The sequence below is a fragment of the Lolium rigidum genome, chromosome 4 (assembly GCF_022539505.1).
Source record: "Lolium rigidum isolate FL_2022 chromosome 4, APGP_CSIRO_Lrig_0.1, whole genome shotgun sequence".
In the NCBI taxonomy this organism is placed as follows: Eukaryota; Viridiplantae; Streptophyta; class Magnoliopsida; order Poales; family Poaceae; genus Lolium; species Lolium rigidum.
In genome coordinates, this window is record NC_061511.1 from 224125578 (window position 1) to 224147732 (window position 22155).

The 22155-nt window shown below is 43.1% G+C and overlaps 1 protein-coding gene across 1 annotated transcript; it reads left to right on the top strand.

Annotated features, from left to right (window-relative positions):
* The first annotated feature begins 6514 nt into the window (after positions 1-6514).
* On the top strand, positions 6515-15702 carry LOC124707146 (golgin candidate 5). The gene is made up of 19 exons (XM_047238812.1): positions 6515-6656; positions 7457-8661; positions 9497-9568; positions 9765-9839; positions 10458-10572; positions 11171-11232; positions 11323-11370; positions 11828-12112; positions 12326-12385; positions 12476-12559; positions 12706-12771; positions 13064-13162; positions 13296-13514; positions 13862-13949; positions 14058-14272; positions 14388-14447; positions 14549-14662; positions 15250-15324; positions 15409-15702. The coding sequence occupies exons 1-19, from the start codon at positions 6518-6520 to the stop codon at positions 15433-15435; spliced, it is 3108 nt and encodes a 1035-aa protein (XP_047094768.1). The 5' UTR covers positions 6515-6517; the 3' UTR covers positions 15436-15702.
* The last annotated feature ends 6453 nt before the right edge of the window (positions 15703-22155 follow it).

Genomic DNA, 22155 nt, shown 5'->3' on the forward strand with positions numbered 1-22155 from the left:
ATCAAGGATATAAGGATTCCCACCGTAGCATTCTATGCAAGAATTAAGGATAGTAGAGACATAATCTTTAAGGCCCTTACAAACAACACAAGTTTCATAATTCTCAACCATGAAGGATTCTATCTCGGAGGCTCCCATAAATAAGACAAATTGTTCTACCTCTTCGAACCCATAATGAATATAGCAATTCCGATTATAGTTCTTAATTAAAAATTCCTCACTAAAGCCACATTGAAATTTAAGATGTTTAGTATCCTGTTGAGAGCAACAGTTTATATCATGGCATTTAAGCAAGATTTTAGCAATTGTATTCAATTTTTCTATCATAGCACTCATTATTTTACCAGTTCTTGATTCTCTATAACAATTATAATATTCTATAAGCTCCAAGTAGGTTGTAGGTTCTCCCATAACAGCAGTTTTTAATTTTTTGGTTTTTCAAATTTTTATGGATTTTTGGATATATAGGAAAAGTAAAACAAAACTGAAATAAACTAGACAAAAGTAAACTAAGCAAACTAATACTAGACAGAAATAAACTAAGCACAAATAAACTAGACAAAAGTAAACTAGCAAAACAAAATAAAATAAAAGTAGAGAGAGAGGTAGAGTGTACTCCCAGGTGAACTTATGAGTAGAGCTATGCCTCCCCGGCAACGGCGCCAGAAAATAGTCTTGATGACCCACAAGTATAGGGGATCGCAACAGTCTTCGAGGGAAGTAAAACCCAAATTTATTGATTCGACACAAGGGGAGGTAAAGAATACTTATAAGCCTTAACAACTGAGTTGTCAATTCAGCTGCACCTGGAAAAGCACTAGCAACATGGGTGATGTGAAAGTAGCAATGATATGAGAGCAATGGTAACAGTAACACAGCAGCAGTAGTAGTAATATGAGAACAATGGCACCGTAAAACAGTTGACATGTAGAACGAGTATATGATGATGAAAGATGGACCGGGGTTCCCAGCTATCTACACTAGTGGTAACTCTCCAATAACAAGCGTTGGGTGAACAAATTACAGTCGGGCAATTGATAGGATTGAAATAGCATTAAGACAGAATATCAAGATCATTAATCATGTAGGCATGTTTTCCAATAATAGTCGTACGTGCTCGCAATGAGAAACTTGCACAACATCTTTTGTCCTACCAGCCAGTGGCAGCCGGGCCTCAAGGGAAACTACTCGGATATTAAGGTACTCCTTTTAATAGAGCACCGGAGCAAAGCATTAACACTCGGTGAAAACATGTGTCCCTCACATCACCGCCATCCCCTCCGGTTGTCCCGATTTTGTCACTTCGGGGCCTTTGGTTCCGGACAGTGACATGTGCATACAACTTGTAGATACAATCTAAGCAATAATTATAAAGCTCAAATCTAAGATCATGCCACTCGGGCCCTAGTGACAAGCATTAAACACAACAAGATTGCAGCAACAATAACTTCATAAACTTTGTAGATAGATAATCATAATGTAACAATCCATCGGATCCCGACAAACACAACACCGATTACATCAGATGAATCTCAATCATGTAAGGCAGCTCATGAGATCATTGTATTGAAGTACATGGGAGAGATGATACCAACTAGCTACGGCTAGAACCCGTAGTCCATGGGGGAACTACTCACGGAGCATGATGGAGGCGATGGCGTTGATGGAGATGGCTTCCGGGGGCACTTCCCCATCCCGGCAGGGTGCCGGGACAGAGACTTCTGTCCCCCGAATTGGAGTTTCGCGATGGCGGCGGCGCCCCTGGAGTCTTTTTGGAGTTTCGTCAAGTGGTACGGTGTTTTTAGGTCGAAAGGGATTTTATAGGCGAAGAGGCGGCGCAGGGGGGCACCTGGGGGCGCCACACCACAGGCCGGCGCGGGCCCAGGCCAGGCCGCGCCGCCCTATGGTGTGGTGGCCCTCCGGCCCTCTCCGACTCTTCTTCGGTGTTCGGACGCTTCCGGGAAAAATAGGAGGTTTGGTCTTCGTTTCGTCGAATTCCGAGAATATTGCCCGAACAGCCTTTCTGGAACCAAAAACAGCAGAAAACAGGAACTGGCACTATGGCATCTTGTTAATAGGTTAGTTCCGAAAAATGCATGAAAACATCATAAAGTGCAAGCAAAACATGTAAGTATTGTCATAAAACAAGCATGGAACGACAGAAATTATGGATACGTCGGGGACGTATCACACCTCCGCCTCAAGACCGTTAAGCCCTCCTCGTAGGCCAAGGGCACGAGCTCAGGCCAAAACCATACATGATAAGGTGAATTCACTCCTTTATACACTTGACATCGATACAACCTTGGATGGATTGCTACCTCATGCCTATACCTATATGTCATTAGGTACCAACCTCGTCGAGGACCGGAAGGGAACGTCAAGGAACCAAGGAGATGATGCAACCCCGCCTATCGTCGACGCTACACCTCCCTCATGGTGCAAGGAGGAGGGAAGAAGAAGAAGTAAAGAAGAGAAGAAGGAAGAGGAAGAAGAGGCGGGAGGAAGAGGCCCAGCCGGCCCAGAGGCCGGCCAACCGGGCCCCAGGCCGGCCAGGCCGGTCCCAGGGCTGGTCGGACCGGGCCCCAGACCGGATCCACCCCGGCGACAACCGGGCGTCGTACCGACGCCAACCAGAGGGACTTTTGCGAACTTCCCGGTTGCCGCCCGGTCCCTGGCCCGGTTTGGACCGGACCGTCCGGTCCCAGGCCCGGTTGGCGCCCGGTTGACCGGATTTCACGGGTTCGACTCGACCGGAAGCTGCCCGAGTCGGTCCACCGCATACCTATTCGACCCAAGTCGCCTTGTACCTCTATATAAGCACCTTGGTCATCCCCTTTACTCCTTAGACAAGATTTAGGCTTAAACATGAATTTGAGCTTTGTCTCCCTAGGGTTTCATCCCCTTTGTATCAAGGCAACCCTTGTTGGATGATTGGATTTGGTGTGTGAGATTCTAGTGCTACCACTCTCTCTCCCACTCCTAGATCCATCTCCCTCACCGATCTCTCACCTCGGAATTCTACCGCGTGTCTCTTCCGGGTTGATTCTATTGGCGTGGTCCATCGAGCCACGGGGGTAAGTATCGATTGTATCAGGTTGTGTTGCGTGTGTTCTTCGTGTTCTTCACCTTCTCCCTCCTTTTCCCCTTTTGGATTTCGGGTCAACCGCGAGATCGGGCCACTCACGGGGTCTTAGACCTCATCACAACGTTCGATCAAAAGATTTTAGGTTTTCACCCTGAAAATAGTCTCCGCTCTCAAAGCAATGCCTTCAACATAACCAAACATTCGGAATAAAAGCATGTGTGCGCACGACCAAATACCCCACATCCAGTAAACTCCAGGCATAAGATGCAACGTTACATTCGCCGGTGGAGCATTTCAGAACTCCTCAATCCGGCCAAATAAGGAAGGACTAGCCTCAGGAAGGTCACCATCTTCACAAAAGAAGAACCCTAGAACAACAACCTTTATTAGTCAGAACGGCCGGCCCCCACGCCGCCGCCACGGCTAGGAACCACGGTCCATCCTCCTCCTCCAACCCGAACGGGGAAGCAGCCTCCAACCACCTCGAGGAGAGGAGGCCCAGATCAGGCCCAGCGCTTCTCTTCCTCCTTCCATGCCGGCAGCCACCGGGAGAGCGACGTCACGCGCCCACAACGCGGAGACGGCTGCGCTGCTCGCCAGGATTCATCTTGGCTGAGCCTCTTCGCTGTTGCCTCGCGACCATGGGTCCTTGCCGTCCCGCCCAACTCGTTGCCGACACACAAACAGCCGCCGCCTCCCTCCTTTACTCCCCACCGAGCTCCACTGCTCCACCACGAGCCCCGCCATGCTCCAATGAACGCAGCTAAGGCCCCGCCACCAGACCCGCAGTCCACCATCGCCGCCCCTGAGAGACCCCGCCTCCTCGTGAAGGGGATCCTGCAGAGCGTGCCGCCACCCCGGCCGGCGGCAACGACCGGAGAAGCTAGATCATGCGCCTTCTCTTTTTAGGCTTTGGGGGGCGTCCAGAGCCGCCCCACACGAGGCAGACCGAGACGTTTTTTCTGTTATCCATAAGCCAATAAATGGGGATGATTTCACTTCTCGGCCTCTGCACCAACTAGGGATGCACACAACCATTAAACATGAGCACTAAAGATTTTTAATCTTGGTAAAAATTAAAACTTAGTCCTCAAGATAAATTGCATGAGTACTAGGTCTAGTCTAGGCCTCAAGTATAAATAGGAACCTAAATTCGCGTTCGTGAGGATTTAAACTCAAGTGTTGAGTTTGTACAATCCACTCCTCCAACCAGTTTTTCATGCTGCTAGGTGTCGATGAAAAATTTGTTTGACAATTGTGTACTCCCACAAGATGGTTGAAGCTATATGGGTACACGAATGTGCATATGCATGATACGTCCAAAACGTATCTACTTTCCCGAACACTTTTGTTGTTGTTTGCCCTCTAATTTGTGTGTTTTGAATATAACTAACACGAACTAACGCTTTTTCAGCATAATTGCTCTGGTGTCTCATTTTTGTGCAGAAATCCAACTTTCAGGAAAATTTCCGAAAAATATCGCAAAATTCATATTTCACCAGAAGACTCATGGAGCCAGAATACGAGACGGAGGGGGCCACGAGGGGCCCACACCATCCCTAGGTGCGGGCCAGGCTTGGCTGCGCCTAGGGGTGGTCTGGTCGCCTCGACCACCCCCTCGACCTCTCCTTCGCACTATATAAAGCCCCTGACCTGAAAATCGAGGGGGGGTTCGACGTTTTTCCAGAAAGAGTTCCGCTGCTCCGCCGCCACCAGAAACCCCAATCCGGGACCAGAAACTTCGTTCTGGCACCCTGCCGGGACGGGGAATTGGAGGAGATCATCGCCATCGTCATCACTGATGCCTCTCCATCAACCATCTATGATTCTCCCATCCATGTGTGAGTAATTCACCGCTGTAGGCTGTAGGGGATGGTAGGGATTGGATGAGATTGGTCATGTAATAGCTATAAGATTGTTATGAGCATAGTGCCTAGTATCCGTTGTTAGTATTTTTGACATTGTTGCAACTTGTTATGCTTAATACTTGTCACTTTGAGCCGAGTGTCATGATCTCAGATCTGAACATGGTATTGATTCATGATGATAATTATTATTTTTGATCATACCTGCAAGTTGTATACACATATTGTTGTCTGAAACCCGAGGCCCCAAAGTGACAGAAATTGGGATAGCCGGAGGAGATGGCTATGATGTGAGCATCACGTGTGTTCACGGAGTGTTAATGCTTTGCTCCGGTACTCTATTAAAAGGATTATCTTAATTACCAGTAGTTTCCCTTGAGCGCCCGCTGCAACGGGTTGGTAGGACAAAAGATGTCGTGCAAGTTTCTCATTGTGAGCACGCGCGACTAAATAGGAACACACGCCTATGGTTACTTTATACTAGGATGCTTTTATCATTACACCTGCAAATGCCTAAGTCTTGCTATTATATGAACTGTCTCATTCATGCAGCGTCCGTTCATCCATCCCTGTGCCTATAGTATTTTAATCCCGTTGTCTACTACAATTATCGCTACTGCTGTTTTCATTTTATTACTGCTGTTACTTCAGTACTATCACTGCTATAAAACCGTTACTTCTAATAAACTGTTGCGAGCAAGTCTATTTACAGGTGCAGGTGAATTGACAACTCATCTGTTAAACCTTATAAATATTTTTGACTCACCTTGTGTCGAATCAATAAATTTTGGTTTTACTTCCCTCGAAGACTGTTGCGATCTCCTATACTTGTGGGTCATCACTGCACAACCATTATTCTTTAACAAAGCTTGAATATATATGTAAAATTTCAGATATGTTTGTACATCAAACAAATTAGAATGTTCGATTTTTTGAACAATTATATACACCCATTATTTGGATACTCCCTCAGCCACTTGTAGCATGCATTATTAGTTGCCTATATAATTTTATTTCAATTTTTTTTTAAATTGAAACACAAATGCTGAGTGTTTCAAAATAAAGAGCTACATGTGGAGAAAAAAACTCCCATAGCCTACAACAGAAATTGGCTCGGTGACGCCGACGCGACGGGCACCTTGCTTGATTCAGGCCGAGATCCAGTGATCTACCCGTCCACCTGCGCGCACCGGTGACGGTGAGCCATCACCGACGCGGCGCCACCAAACGGCCACCCAAAACGCACTACACCGTCGCCGTGCTCCCCGGCCAAACTCCACTACATCTCCACGGCTCCGCGGCGGGAGCTCCCCGAAGCTCCCCACCACCACTCCCGCGCCGCACTCCTCCCGCTCCCCGTCACCGCAGGCCTCCGGCTCCTCGGCGGAGCTCCGTCGATTCAGGTCGGGCCGCGCCGCGGGGCGGATCTGATCCCGCGCGGCTGAGCAGGGGAGTGCGTGCGGAGTGATCGGGCGGGCGTGCGGATCAGATCTATGCGCGAGATCTAGGCGGGCGAGGGAGGCGCGGCGCGGCGGTGGCGAGCCGCCGTTGATCGGAGGGCGAGATGGCGTGGTGGTCGGGGTCGCTGGGCGGGCTGCAGGACATCGCCGGCGCCGTCAACAAGATCAGCGAGAGCGTCAAGAACATCGAGAAGAACTTCGACAGCGCGCTAGGCCTCGAGGAGAAGCGCGACGACGACGAAGGTACACGCCGACCCCGCACTTCCTCTCTCTACCCGGGATGCATTGCTGCCTAGTACTGGGCTGCGTAGTGCGTACACAAGCGCTAATTCGATACTGGGTGAACAGTCGGATGGGATTGTTCAGTGGCAGTACTGCTATTTGTAGCTGGGCCGTATCATAGTTCGGTAGTTCTGCAGAGTAGGGACTGACTGAGCGACTGATGTTGAATGGAGGCCAAAGTTTGAATTCAGAATATCACTTACTAGTTCGTTTCTGTTTCTCATGTAGTAGGTGCTTTACGTAAGTCAGACTCTGCACACTGGTCAAGCAAAACCCAGTCCCTAAATTCCATATGTCAGTTACTGAATTGCTATGGATCATTGATTGATTAACTAGATGCTTACTTAAGTCAGACTCTCTACACTGTACAAGCAAAACTCAGTCCCTAAATCCTGCATATATCAGCTACGGAGATACTATGGGTCATTGATTAGTTTGGGCAGATCATAAAAAGTAATACCTGCCTCTTAGTACTGTTTGCGTTCTATCTAATTTTTTCCTTCTGAGAAGTATCGGAGCTTGGAACCACTGAATTCATGCTTCTTTTCGTAACTATTTCCAAATGTCTCTGTTTTATGGAGCATCGGTACGACGAGTATATTTGTCTAATTAACCTCACAAAACATAAAACGTAAATAGACAGAGTGATTTACGAGTATATTTGGCTAATAAAATCTCATATCTACCTCTTAGTCTTAGTACTGTGTATTTATGTGGCTAATTAACTGCACGAAACATAACGTGTATTTTTGGCAATGCAGGATCAGGGTCCCGTACGTCGAACTCTGATGGAATGGGATTCTTTAATCCTGTCATGGCCTTCATGGGACAAAATGGCGAGGAGAGCTCTACGGAGGTATCAGAAAAGCAACAATTGCCTCAACATTCACCAGCCGTAGAAGTGAATCATAAGGTCACCACCAAGCCAGCTACATCTGAAGCAGATGCTTCTGAAGTACCACCAGTAATAACACAAGCTCCAAAGGAGCCTTCAGAATTAGAAGAAAATGTTAGCAGCTCCATGGCGCCACCTGTATCTATGGCGGATGTTTCTGATCAATCTGTAAGACCACAGTCTCCAACACGTTCTTCAGCAGCAGAAGAAAACCATGATGGCTCCACCGAGTCACCTACATCTAAGAGGGACACTTCTGAAGTATCAGAAACACAGCAGTCCCCAACACGTCCATCTATAGCAGAAGAAACTTTGGTTGGATCCATTGAGACCAGCAACTCAATTGAGAAGGGAAGTCAGGGTCATCAAGACACTGAAAATTCGGATCTTAATGATGAAGCTTTACCGAGTCAGCCTGATGCATCCATCAGGGACATACGTGGTGATAGAACATCTTCACCTAGCAAATTGGATCAATCAAGTGATATAGGAACAGAAGAATCTATCCATGCTGGAAAGGAAGACACAGATGATGGAAAATCCTCCCGGTTACAACCAGCAGATTCCATGGTCGCCAGTTCAGATGATGTAAATGAAGCCGAGGTGAAAATTGTTCAAGAACTCGATATCCAAAAGGAAATAATCAGCCCACAGGAGAACAGTGACATCGTCGACAAAGCCAGTCATGGGGAAGTCAAAGTACATGATGGTGAAACTAATACAGCCGAGAATGGCGAAGAGAACGATCAAACAGAAGCGCATGCAGTATCTGTTGTCGAAAATGAGGATACTACAATGACACAGCTAGAAAACGTTCGCTCAAAGTCAATAATTGTGGAAAATGATCCAGACTTGCAAAATGAGTTGGTACCAGCTTCTGCACAGGTGCCTGTTGGTCCACTAGAAGTTGGTTCTCGTGCAAATGATTTGAGAAAAGAAGAAAAGATTCAGGAGTCTGTTACAACCATGAATTCTCTGGAATCTGTTGGTTCTGTCGTTGAACTAGAGAAACTAAAACGTGACATGAAGATGATGGATGCTGCATTGCAAGGTGCTGCTAGACAGTCCCAGGTATCATTTCTTTGAGGAACTTGACATTGAGTTGACCATCTGATTCTAGCCCACTTGTCTGGGTTTGAGGAAAGGATGGGTTGGTCCATCACCACTTCGCCCTTCCACAGAAGGAGGAATTGAGTCATCCCACCAAATTTGATGGATGATGGAGCAACCCGTCTAGGATGAGATGATGCCTCAAACCCTTAATGCTTTGCAGGATCATATGTAGTATAACACAACGAAAGTTACTCCCAAGATGATTTTCTAGTTGCAAGTAAAACCTTTCTAGTTTCATGAATTCATATTAATTATTGTGGAGAAAAAAAACATTAACAAGTTTTGAAAGTGCCAGTCATAAAGTACACTACTAGTTGGCGCATAGTACCTTAGTGCATCTATTTTCATGTAATGCAATCTGTTAGGAGGTATTAAACAATTGAGTGCTTGCTAATTTGTTCGTATAAACTTTTGTTCATGCTCAATTTAGTTTACTGGTGAAGGGTTCTATCTTGAATTTCCTTTTATGGATCATGCTTCATAAAAGACAACTCAGTTAGTCAATATGTCAATGGCTTCTTAGAGTCAAAGAGGGCATGACTTTTCTTTTCTTAACACCATATCCTGAATGCATCAGAACAGGGGGAGTTGTTTTAACTATTCACTTTATGTTAGCCTGGGGCTTACTTATCACAAGGCATTTTGTGCTGCACATGACCCTTAGCAATATTATATGTATATTAGCTCATTGTCAGAACGTTGAATAATTACCCCATGTTAGTCATTACTTTTGATGACATGCATGGCTGCTCACTACTAATTTGTGACTAACAACACCTAATTCTTTCTGCAGTCCAAAGCTGATGAAATTGCTAGACTCATGAATGAGAACGAACAACTGAAAGCAACAATTGATGAGCTAAAGGTATGTTTGATAAGCAGATTCCCGATCCTCTGCCCTCTAGAAACAGGTATTTAGAATATATTATTTAGATTAGAATCAGCAAGATTAAGTCAACTTATGTGAAAAATGAACAAGATGAATACTGTGCTAATACAACTATTCTCTACGTTTAGCTTTTGATAAGTTCGAGATTAATTATTTTTGTGGTATTTTACAGGGTAAGTCAGTTGAAGCAGAAATGGATGCGCTTAAGGATGAATATCACCAGCGAGTAGCAACTCTTGAAAGGAAGGTGAGACACATTATTCGTATTACTCAATGCTTCTATCATCGATTGATCATCACATAATGCACACCTTAATCAGATTAAGACTAGTAACCACGGAGAAGTGTAAACATATGCTAGACTAGAGAGTTCATAGTTAGTTTATGATATTGCCCAACCAACATGCAATGTTGTAATTGCAACCACATGTTTTGCGTGCAATGGCTTTTTCTTGTTATTCTTTAGGATAGTGGTGGGAGTAATTAAAGATTGTTGTTTGTGCTCTAACAGATAGCTATTTAGCTAAAGTTTGAACTTTCTTTTCCCTGCAATGCTTCTACTAGTTCTGAATCCTTTGACTAGTTTGATGCGCTGCACATTAATGTCTTTAATTTTGTTACAGTGTGTAACTTTTACTCTAATATTAGTTTACTAGTAGTCGAGACGATGTTTAATCTAAAAGTAGAAATCACAGTGAGTTGTATTAGTGAGGTTAACTAAATGCCACAGACCAAATCTCATAAGTTTCTATGCTATTTGCTTACTGTTTCTGGGACATAAGTGTTCCTGAATGTCCTTGTTCATCTAGACTATCTTGGGCATATCACCGAAATGTTTGTAATGTGAATGCCTCATTGTGTGTAGGTGTATGCACTAACCAAAGAACGAGATACATTAAGGAGAGAGCAAAATAAGAAAAGTGACGCAGCTGCTCTTTTGAAAGAAAAGGACGAGATAATCACTCAGGTCATGGCTGAAGGTATGCAATTTTTTCTTTTTGATATTGCATTAATTAAATTATTCTGTTATAATGTTGAGAATACCAAATTACCAGTTCTATCATTTGAAATATTGTCATGTGACCATTTCAAGAATTAATGTTGCCATACGGTATGTTGCACCATGTTGAGCAGCCTTTGTCAGTGACAGTCATTGCTGACTCCAATGATCATTTACCGAGATTTACATATTAGCGATGTTAGGAAAGATGTAATGGCTTACAGAACATAGATAATAATGACAACATAAACTTTTCAAACATATCCTGCAGGCGAGAGTCATATTTATCGGTTTGATATGAGTCTCTCATCTGCAGTTTATTGCGGCATTTGAAATTTGTATGCCCTTAACATGCGTTGGTTGAGTCCTTCACTACTTTAATTGGAGCTATAGTCCTTTTGCTTTCTGCTGTAACACTCTGATCTTGTTGTCAACGGTAGGCTACTAGGCAATAGGCATACACATGGGCCTGATGTGTATGTAAGTTTGAAGATATTCATTCCTTGACATACACTACACCACCATGTGATAATTTTGGCTTTTCTGACACTAACATCTTATGTTTACCAATGAAACAGGCGAAGAGCTATCGAAAAAACAAGCTGCTCAAGAAGCTACTATACGAAAACTGAGAGTACAGGCATGGAGTATAACTCTATCACCACACTCTTATGAAATGCCATTTTTTCAAACTAATCAAGTTTGCTGTCTTTTTTTTGGTTGAAGCTAGATTCGTGAGTTTGAAGAAGAAAAGCAACGGCTGAACTCAAAGATCCAGGTAAAAAGAGAGCAAATATGTTAAAAAGACAGCAAACGAATGAACTCGACTTTTAATAATTAATTAATTCATCTGTACTAAATTGTTTCTTATCTGCTTTAATGACACACATTAAATATTTGCTTTTGCTGCTTGCATGATACAAAACCAAATTTGCACCCATATTTGGGTGGTTTGTTCGTCTCTCTTTTGATCATGTGTGAACACATTGTGCTGAGTTGTTCCTTTTAAACAGTAGTATGCGTAACCTCTACAGCTTGCTTAAAGTTCACGATTTCGTTCAACCAGACAAGCTTTTTTCCTTAATTACTTGTTGGATGGATAGCTCCGAAAAATTGCTCATTGAGAATAGTGGAGCTACTTTGGCTTCCTGAAGGAAGCACTTTTGCTCTATTCGTCAGTTTTTATTTGCTCTGGGGCTTAAAATGAACCCATGCACTTAATTTTGACTTTGCAGGTTGAGGAGACAAAGGTTGAGAGTATTAAAAGAGATAAGGCAGCAACAGAGAAGTTGCTACAAGAAACAATCGAAAGAAATCAAACTGAACTTGCAGCTCAGAAGGAGTTCTACACAAATGCTCTTAATGCAGCAAAAGAGGCCGAGGCATTAGCTGAATCAAGAGTCAACACAGAAGCCAAAGTTGAGCTTGAGAGCCGCTTAAGAGAAGCCTGCGAAAAAGAAAATATGCTGATTAACACAATCGAGGAGTTGAGGAATGCTCTTACCAGACAAGAACAGGAGGTAAGCCATGAAAATATGCATCTACTGTGCATCAATAATTCAATACCCCTGGGACATTTAGTCTGTAGATTGTGGTGATCTAACTGTAATCTATATTGCTTTGTTGATTAAATTTTTTATCTAAAAGATTATTTTGTTGATCTATAATGTCATGAAATCTTTATATTGCTTTGTTGATAAAAACTATTTGTTGTTTATTTGGGGGCATTTCAGGCTGCTTTCAGGGAAGAACGGTTAAAAAGGGATCATGATGATCTTCAAAAGCGCTATCAGGTGAGCAGAGCTTTTTCGGTTTAGCTGGCACTACAGAGTAAAATTAGTCATGGACCAGTTGTCATTTCCTTTCATTTTTCAATACTTCAGGCCAGTGAACTTCGGTATAATGAACTGGTTACACAAGTTCCTGAGTCGACAAGGCCACTCTTAAGGCAAATTGAAGCCATGCAGGTATTTGTGCTTCCACAGATTTTTCCCTTCTAGTGTAGTCATTTCACCTTGATTTCCTTATTGGGTGTGTATATTAATGCAGTTTGTGATTTGAGTTTTTTCGGCAGTCAGAAGCAGGCTAATCAATTGTGTGTTAATCTTAACAGGAGTCAGTTGCTCGAAGGGAAGAAGCTTGGGCTGGAGTGGAGAGAACCTTGAACTCTCGCCTTCAGGTTTACTCTGTTCTGATTTTTTGGTTAACAGTGGTCGGCACAGAAATAATGAAGATAAATAGAACTACACAAGCCTTATTGTTATAAACAAACATGATTAGGGACATCAGAAGGAATGGCCGTAAACAACTATGTCATTAGTAGCTATTTTCATGTAGTTGTTTATGCTTTTTCCGCAGTTGTACATATAAAGATGGGTGTTATCTTGCTTTAATGCAATCAGGCATGAAGCCAGAAGCACAGCAGGAGTATTTCAGTGACATAATTTTATTTGTCCTACTCAAATATGCAGGAAGCAGAAGCGAAAGCTGCTGCCTCAGAAGAAAAGGAGCGGTCTATAAATGAGAGACTGTCACAAAGTTCATCCCGCATAACTGTTCTGGAGACCCAGGTTTGTGCGTCAATTTGTTCTGAGACAAAAACATGTGACATTACTTATGTCCATAACCATGATTTTTGGCATCAATTTGAAACTTTAAGTGAGAAAGGTAGTTCTTTTGACATGGATGTTGGTTCATACACAGATTACTATTCTTAGAACAGAGCAGACTCAGCTGAGCCGATCTCTTGAAAAGGAGAGACAGAGAGCATCTGAAAGTAGACAGGAGTACCTTGCAATTAAGGAAGAGGCGGCAATACAAGAAGGACGTGCCAAACAGCTTGAAGAAGAAATAAAGGAGCTTAGAGCTAGGCACAGAAAGGAGCTGCAAGAAGCGGCAGAACACAGGGGACTGCTTGAGAAGGTAGAGAACTTACTATGTGAATCATCGTTTTCTAAAAGTAACTGGATATACATGTTAATTAATCTGGTTACTTTGAGAACTATGTACTGAAGCAACGTTTTCTCCTGCGAAAATTGTTAATGGGCCCCAGAGACTCTTCAAAATTAATCAAACAAACGCCATTTTTTTTTTTACTTTGGGGTTGTCTTATAGCAGGATTTTGCAGGGTCAAGAGTATTTTTTTACTTGTTGTTTCTCCTAGTCATATGTCACCAGTCCCCCTAGTACTTAATCTGCCGGTTTGTGCTTTACCAATTTGGCAAGAATTTAATGTGTCTTACGATTTCTTGCGCGAATTGCACTTCCAGGACCTTGAAAGGGAAAAGGCAGCCAGGGCAGAACTTGAGAAAACTTCTTCCCGCGAGTTACCTAAAATTCCACTTCCAGATCAAACAAGTATGCACTTATAAGCCTCCGATTAATTTCTGTGAGTTTAATTATGCTGTATATTTGTTTGTCGCCTTACTGTGAATCTGTTGGTTTCCTCTTTTGTTTCTTTTGAAGAAAATGCTCCCAACAGAAAGCTGTCTAGTGTTGGTAGCCTGGAAGAAAGCCATTTCCTTCAAGCATCATTGGACTTGTCTGATAGCTCTTCATTGGAGAGGAGAATGTCTGCAGAAAGTAATATGTCATACTATCTCAGGAGCATGACTCCAAGTGCTTTTGAGTCGGCACTGCGTCAAAAGGATGGAGAATTGGCTTCTTACATGTCACGCTTGGTGTGTATATGCATCCTTTTAACATTTCTCCTGAAATTGTTTAAATTATGCCTCATGTTGGCATGGTAAACACTCATTCTATTGTCACTGTACTAATGTTACTACTATATTACAGGCCTCATTGGAATCTATTCGGAATTCTCTGGCAGAGGAGCTGGTAAAACTAACGGAGCAAGTAAATCCCTGCGAACCAACTGCATTATTATTTCATGATCTGTGTGGATGGCATCAGACCTCCAGTCCCATACTGATGCTAGTTACTACAACTTAATGCAGTGTGAAAAGTTGCGGAATGAGGCTGCTGCTCTGCCTGGCCTAAAGGCTGAACTGGAAGCACTGAAACAAAGACACTTTCAAGCTCTAGAACTTATGGGGGAACGTGATGAAGAGGTATGGCTGTAATGCAGCACATTATGACTTACCACTCATTTGTTAGTGTTAGCGACCTTATTGCAGGACACATAAATCGCCAGTGTCCAAAATCTGTCATAATATTTATCCTCTGATCATGTGAGAAAGTAAGTCATGTTCCTAGAATTAAACTTGTATTGAGCTTCACACAGTAGAATCCTGTAACTTCACAATGTTTTTCCTTTAGATGGTAATTTCACAAAATTAGTAAGCCGTGGTGACTTTTGGTGCGTATAACCAAGGTTTCAGCTAAAAATCCCACCTGTTTTTGGGACCCAAAGCTGGCCCCGTTTCAAATTTGATATTTTCTAAAATTTAGATATAGATATGCAACGAACAGTAACTGAAGTAATGGAAAATTAGAGTCGACCTGTGTTCAGTCTACTTGGTGGTTTTACTGTATGCTAACCACTCGCTTCCGCACATTGGTTGGAACCGCCATATGATAGCTATGAATCAGGTTGCATTTATCGGTACATTTTTATTAGCTACATTACTAGACGAGTTCCAAGAAAATGTTTGAGGAAACTCAGTTAATAAGTACACATTACCGTGCTGTTTTGCAGTTGGAAGAATTACGGAATGATATTGTTGACCTAAAGGATATGTACAGAGAACAAGTCGATCTTCTTGTTAGCCAGGTTTGAAGCATATTGGTTTGAAGTTCCGCTTCCAGTTTTAGCAACCTAATGAACTGTGTTGTCTCAACCATTTCCTTTTAACAGCTCCAGACATTGGGCGCTCGTGTATAGTGCTACTGACCAAGAGATTTTGAAGGCTGAAGCGGCTGAGTGTGGAAGTTTATAATTATACGGGACTATTTTTTGTACACCGAGAGATTTCCTTTTGTTGATTTCTGTAGGATAGTCTGTTGTATACTAGACTGAATTATAGCTCCATAGTTTTGTACGTATTGCTTGCAAAAAATTTCATTCACAGAAGCATATCAAATTTAAACCTACCAAATGTATGTCAATCTCAGCTAATAACACCAATACCAATCCATGGGCCTGATTCAAGCCTGGCTGATTCTTTCCGTCTTAACATAAACACGAAAGCACTTGTCTTAATTAGCATGTATCATTAGCCCTTCTCTACTGATTTCCCCATCCGGAGTGACGATTGGTAGCAGCACTTGTCTTAATCAAGGGACCGAGTATTTTACTGAATCAAGCATGTCTTTTGAGTAAGAAAACCTTTTGACTGGAACAATGATGTGATTGCAAAGGCTTGACTATGGGATCTCGAGTGGCATTTTAGAATCAAAATATACGGAAGTGTTTTAGGCTCCTGAGCTCTCGCCATTTTCCAAAAAGTAAAAAGGCATTATTAGAAGTTACACAAAAAAAAAATCTTAAAATAATTCTGGAGATTGTCGGTGATACATCACAATCATGTAAAATCTCAACCTAATTTTTATTTTATTCTGTGCAAGACAAAAATAACAAAATCTGATATGTTTAAAATGTACTACTTAGATCTACACTTTTGTTATTTTGTGCGGCTTATAAAGTATTTGAAATTAATGTTTAGCATGTTTGTGGGATACATTATTTGACTATATGTGGATTTATTTTCAGAAATTTTAAAACTTAAAATATGTTTTTTTATAAAAAAAACGAGATAACTGATCTCCATGTGCGCGAAATCTGCACTCCAAAATATAAACTTAGTTTATGGGATTTTAATACCAAAGGAATACTCATCAGAAAAAATACCTAAATGGGGGAGTCAGGATTAGAATCCTTGTCGATCGATGGTTTCCGACTTCGTTCCCGGGGGCCCGACGCAATAATTGTCGCCCATCGCTTATGGTGTTTCGCCGCGGCGTGTAAGACCATGCACTATGTGCATGAAAAGCGGATTATATGGGCTTTTGGTTCGATTCAGCACATAGTGGAGCATCGCATCATGTTGTCAGAGCAGAGAAGCGATTCAAATTGTTGATTCGGTTCAAAGCAAACCATCTACCAGAAACATGCATGGAGGTCCACATGGCAGTGTGAAGTAGGCTGGCTTTGAGGAGAGAGATGCTGAATAAAATAGCATTGCATGCCTGACACAGTCCATGCAAAATGCGACTCCAACATAGCAGCGAACCTGTAGCGATTCCTAAGACCATGCACTATGTTGGTGTAAAGCGAACCATTGTGGCTTATGGTTCGGTTCTATACATAGCACAGCATCGGATCATAAGCTCTGACAGAAAAAACGAATCAATAGTTTGGTTCGACTCATACAGATAGAAAATGAATTGTTCTGCCAATGCGTTGCCCATCTGCCACGGAATGGCCTGTTCACACTGGACATGCAACAAGTAAAATACCTTCTTTTATTCTTGTTGGGCCCCATTTGCACAGGATGATGCGGTTCTACACATAGTAGCAATTCAGCAGTGAACCATTCTCTGACACACTTTTGCATTGGTTCGGCGCTACATAGTACATGGCCTAATGCTGACAACTTTTTGATTGAATCGGCGCTACATTGTACATGGTCTAAGAGTCATCTCCAGCGGGCGCGATGCATTTCAGACGTCTAAATTGTCCGCGGGCGTCCGTTTGCGTCACGGACGCCAAAATAATCGCGAGGGGCGAAATATCCATTTGCGTCGGGGGCCACCTTCAGCGGTCCGACGCATTTCGGATATCCCAGTGCTTTGTTTCCTTTGTTCTCTTTTTCTTTTTTTTGTTGAATGAGCAAGTAGTACTGAATATCATGTTGCTCGAATCGAATAGATTAGCCATTCATCGGATATATTACTCAATCCAATCGAAAAGGTTCAAACACATACAAATAAGAACAAATTTTAAAACATATATAAACTAAAAACTAATTTTTGGCCTTCTTGTTAGAAGGCACTGCCCCGTCGTCGAAACTCATGCGCCTCTTGCTTGTCACCTCCTCGTCAGAAGAGGAATTGGAGGACGACGCGCCCGTCGAGGAATTGGAGTCGGAATAAGCGTCGTCTTCGTCGTCGTCGTCGGTGAACGGACGACGACGACGATGACGCGCTGCCCGCGCCTGCGCCCTTGCCCGGGCCCTGGACTTCTTCCTTGCCACCGCCTTATCGTCCGCCGCCTCCTGCGCCTCCAGCCGGGCGAACTTGGCGTCGGAGTGCTCCTCCTCCTCGGCGTCGCTGCCAGCACCGCCTCCGTCCTCCTCCTGGCCTTCGCTGGCATTGGCGCCTCCGTCCTCCTCCTCCTCAGTTGGCGTCGAGGCAGGGTCGCTGGGCGTGGAGCCCGGATCTCTTGGCGTCGCAGGGGATTCCCACCAATGCAGCCATCCGGGCGACTTACCCTCGATGTCCGAGTCCGACGGCAGGGTGTAGTCGCTCATGGCGTGCCGGTGTTGGAGAAGAAGAAGAAGAAGAAGAAGAAGAAGGAGGAGGAGGCGGTTCGACGTGAATTACAGTAGACACAGGGGTTATATTCTGCAGGGATTAACGGCGGCGCGTATAACGAAGAGGCCGGCGGTTGCTCTTCCACGGCGGTTCGGTGCTCCATTCCGGCGGTTGGCGGGTTGATCGGCGCGATTGCCACACCGGTGGTTGACATTCGCGTGCTTGCTGTGTGCTTTCGATGCCGATCGAACCAGGGTCACTGTCAGGCGGGTCCGTGGGGGAAGCGAGCGGACACTCGGCGTGACCGCGGAGACGCAAACGTGTCGCATATTTGCGCCGTGTTTGCGTCGCGGCGAACGGCCCGGACACGATGCGTCACCCCGCTGGAGCTAGCTCCAGACGTATTTCCGGTCCGCACGGACACATATGGTCGCACAACGTCCGTTTGCGTCGAACCGCTGAAGATGCCCTAAATTGATGCGTAGCGCCGCCTCATACAAGAGACCCAGCGTTGCAAGGATGAGCGCTCTGCTCCATATTCTATTTGTCCTGATTACTTTTATTACTTAAGCATCTTGGTTAGCGTCCTGCATTGTGGGTGCTACAAGTGCCAATAGAACAGTACCCTAGTTTCAGATAACTGACACAAAAAGAATAACGTAACTGCTGTGACTCGGCTCATTTCTATCTCTTAGAGAACATTGAGATGCCAAGGGTTCGAGATTCATACTCCACCCTTCCGCCAAAATTAGTTTATTACGAACTGCAGGACTTCATGAACCAGCGTTCATGCAAAATATATAAGTAATCTAGCAGCAGGATGGAAATTTACATCCAGATAAAGACGTTAGGTCAGACAAAGAACTAGACAAGTTTTACATATTTGATTTTGTATTGACGATTGGAGTTAAAATACAAGCATGAGTGAACAACTAGTTACTCTTTTTCTATAAGGACACCAACAAAATCTTTGTGTACTACAAGCAAGAGACAGTTACTCCCTCCTTCATTAAATAGGTGAATATTTGTGTTTTTCAAGACATATTGTGAAGTAGTGTAAAAATGCATTAGAAAGATGCAAACAAATATCTTTTTTTTTTCTTTTTTCACCTTCAATGAGCTAAGTACATGTAGAAAATAAAGAGAACATGTGCTGAATATTATACGTTTGATTTCCGTGTGATGAGAGATAATCAATTTTTGCTATTTTAAAATGCATTGGAAAGATAGTACACTCTTTTATTGACAAAATTTAGGGGTAAACATCCACTTATTTAAGGATGGAAGGAGTATTTTGACCCTATGCATGTAAAATCCACAAACTCTTCTTGTAATCTTGTTCCAAAATTTATGCTCCTAGGAAGCGCAGCTGCAACCTTAAACACATTGGGAAGTGCAGGTGCAGAGCATTAGATAGGGCACTTGCATCTTAATAACAAGAGCGAACATGCAAAGTTCTGCAGATTTTTTCAAATGGAATTTGTAAAAACTATTTCCCGCTGGTGCTTAATCCAGTGTACCATAACATGTCAGCGTTGTTTGCTCGCATTGTCATGTTTAGACTGGTATGTCACTCAGGCAAGTTTGTGTATGCGCATCAATAGTTTACAAGTTGATGGACTGAAGTGTACATAGTGGGAGCGAACGGAGAGTGACCAATAGGAGGCCGAGTTCTGGCCGGAGCAAATGCCCGCCGGTTCAACAGCGAGTTTTCCGAGCGAACGAGAGAATTCAATGACAAACTACTCCCTCTCTCACAGTTTATAAGGCACGCGCGTACCCCTAGGTTGCAAATTTGATCAAGTTAACATTAGTTATATGTTATAAAAATTATATCATTAGAAAGTTCAGATGTTCTATTTTCTAATGATACAATTTTTTATATTATATAATTTAAATTATATAGGTTAAATTGGTGACCTAGGGGTACGCGCGCACCTAATAAACTGTGAAGGAGGGAGTACTAGTCGACACCGGAATCTAGAATTATCTAATAACCACATCAAATCTTGACATACTAGTACGCTAGAAAATTAGATACACTGGTCAAGTTATTTCTGAAATTCATACAGTTATTTAAGGATAAGACAAGAAAGGCACATAATCACACTATACTTAATTTGTGTAGGGCAGTGCGATAATATCACTTATATTTGTACTCAAGGAAATCCATAGTATGTTTACCTTAAATATCCCAAACTAAATAAATACTTTTTATTGACAAAATACCGTTTTAGTTTAGCACTAGAAAAGGTATATGAAATAATGAATATTTTAAAGACATGGCGAATACATACATTAATATACATGAGCCTGCAATTTGAACTATGTTTGTTATAAATGGAAAGATAGTATATGAGATAGTATATCCAAAGATATATCAATAAAAACAAAAAAGATGTAACATGATTATGAGTTACATGGAAATATAAAAGTTTGATATAAAGTGGTATGAAGCACTTCAAAATTTAGATAGGTTGAGATTTTGAAGGATGAACATGTTTCGTCAAAATACAAACTGCGGCAAGTGTACGAGTGTGCGTATTGTGAGGCATTATTTTTGGCAAGTGCACGAGTGTGCGTATCAAATTTGAAACCTACAAGTGTATGTAAATCTGTAAGGAGGAAATCAAAGACGGTGTCGATGCTAGGCAAAGCTCACCGGCATCGCTGAAGAACAGTGGAATCAGTGGCTGAACTCTAGCGAGGAATTGGGGCGGCGTTGCAGGGTTAGGGTTTTGGGAGAAAATATCATAGAGACATAAGTGATTAAATAGTTAGTTTAACTTGGATGAAGGAGCATAAAATCGTGCAGATTTGGGAGATTTTTTCCAGAAGATTTTGGTTTGGAGAGTTTTCCCTAGACACGACGAGTTTGCCAATCCACATTAGTGTGAGAGAGATATAGATGGGTGGGAGAGGGGCGAGGTGCTGCCGGTCGGATTAGAAGAAGGTCGATGGCTCGAACCCTAGACTACAAATTTTAGTTTTTTTTTGAATTTATGGTTCAACAAGAAAGTGAAGTTCTTTAATGTAAGTGTGAGAACCTAAATGAACAAGAACAAAGATAACTAAAGAAGAACAAGTAACAAGAAAGTGCAAGGTAAAGGTTTGAGGTAACCGTCGAGGGAGACATGAGACACAAGCTACAATTCCTGTAGTTTCTTCTTCGTTAAGGAAAGTATGTCCATGTTGCAATTTGCAACCAACACCACAAATGCTCACTTTATTCTCTAGCAAACCACCACGATCAACTCACTCTGCACTACGTGTTAGCTTTCTAGGTAGCAACCGAAACCTTTACAACAAGGTTGGGGCAAGCTCCACAACTTAATTAGAGGCTCCTAATATCACCATGAAGCTTTTAAAATCACCAATCAAGCTTCAAGGGGATCTCAATCTTCTAGAGTTTCCAAGAAAACCTAAGTCACACGTTCCACAATGGAATCAAGAGAAAATTCAAATTCCTTTGATCAATGATAGATCTAGCCCTCTTGCTTCAATTCACTAAATGAAGGTTGGCTAAAGAGAGAGATCAACCAAGATTCTTAGGTTTTATGGAAGAACAACGAGCAACCTTCTTGTGGAAGAAGGGGGAGAGGGGATATTTATAGCCTCCTAATATTTATAGCCGTTGCAACTATGTGGGTGCAGGATCTCCGGGGCCGGGCGGTGCTCTCCATGGTCCGAAGACACCCGTGTAGACCGGTAATTCCTTCCAGTCGGGAAACTAAGTCCCCCCACTCCATCTGTGAGCTGCGGCACTTGGTGCAACCCAGAAAATGGGAGGCCAGGAACTTAGTCCGTACATTCGGCCCTTCCAAGCCAGAACCTCCGACCCCGCGATACCAAAAAAGCAAGAATTCCTGGGACTCTCTCCAACATGAACACGAACTCCTCACCCAAACCAGAAAAGACACACACTAAACTTAGGAAAGACTAAGGTCCAAGGCTTCGTACCATCCACTTTAAGGAGGGGTCACCGACCATCTTGTGCTTCTCCTTCGGAAAAATCTACACACTTATCACACGGTTATACCCGTTGCGTTGTTAACAAACACATGAAACCAATAGGGTGGGAAAATGTTCTTTTAGGAGGTATCCTTAGCTTTGCTCTGTACTTGTGGCA

Excerpts from the sequence above, each read along its gene's own strand:
- LOC124707146 (XM_047238812.1), top strand. The coding sequence starts at position 6,518 with ATGGCGTGGTGGTCGGGGTCGCTGGGCGGGCTGCAGGACATCGCCGGC. Across the intron at positions 6,657-7,456 it reads GAAGCGCGACGACGACGAAG|GATCAGGGTCCCGTACGTCG; the intron begins GTACACGCCGAC and ends TTGGCAATGCAG. Across the intron at positions 12,113-12,325 it reads TTACCAGACAAGAACAGGAG|GCTGCTTTCAGGGAAGAACG; the intron begins GTAAGCCATGAA and ends GGGGCATTTCAG.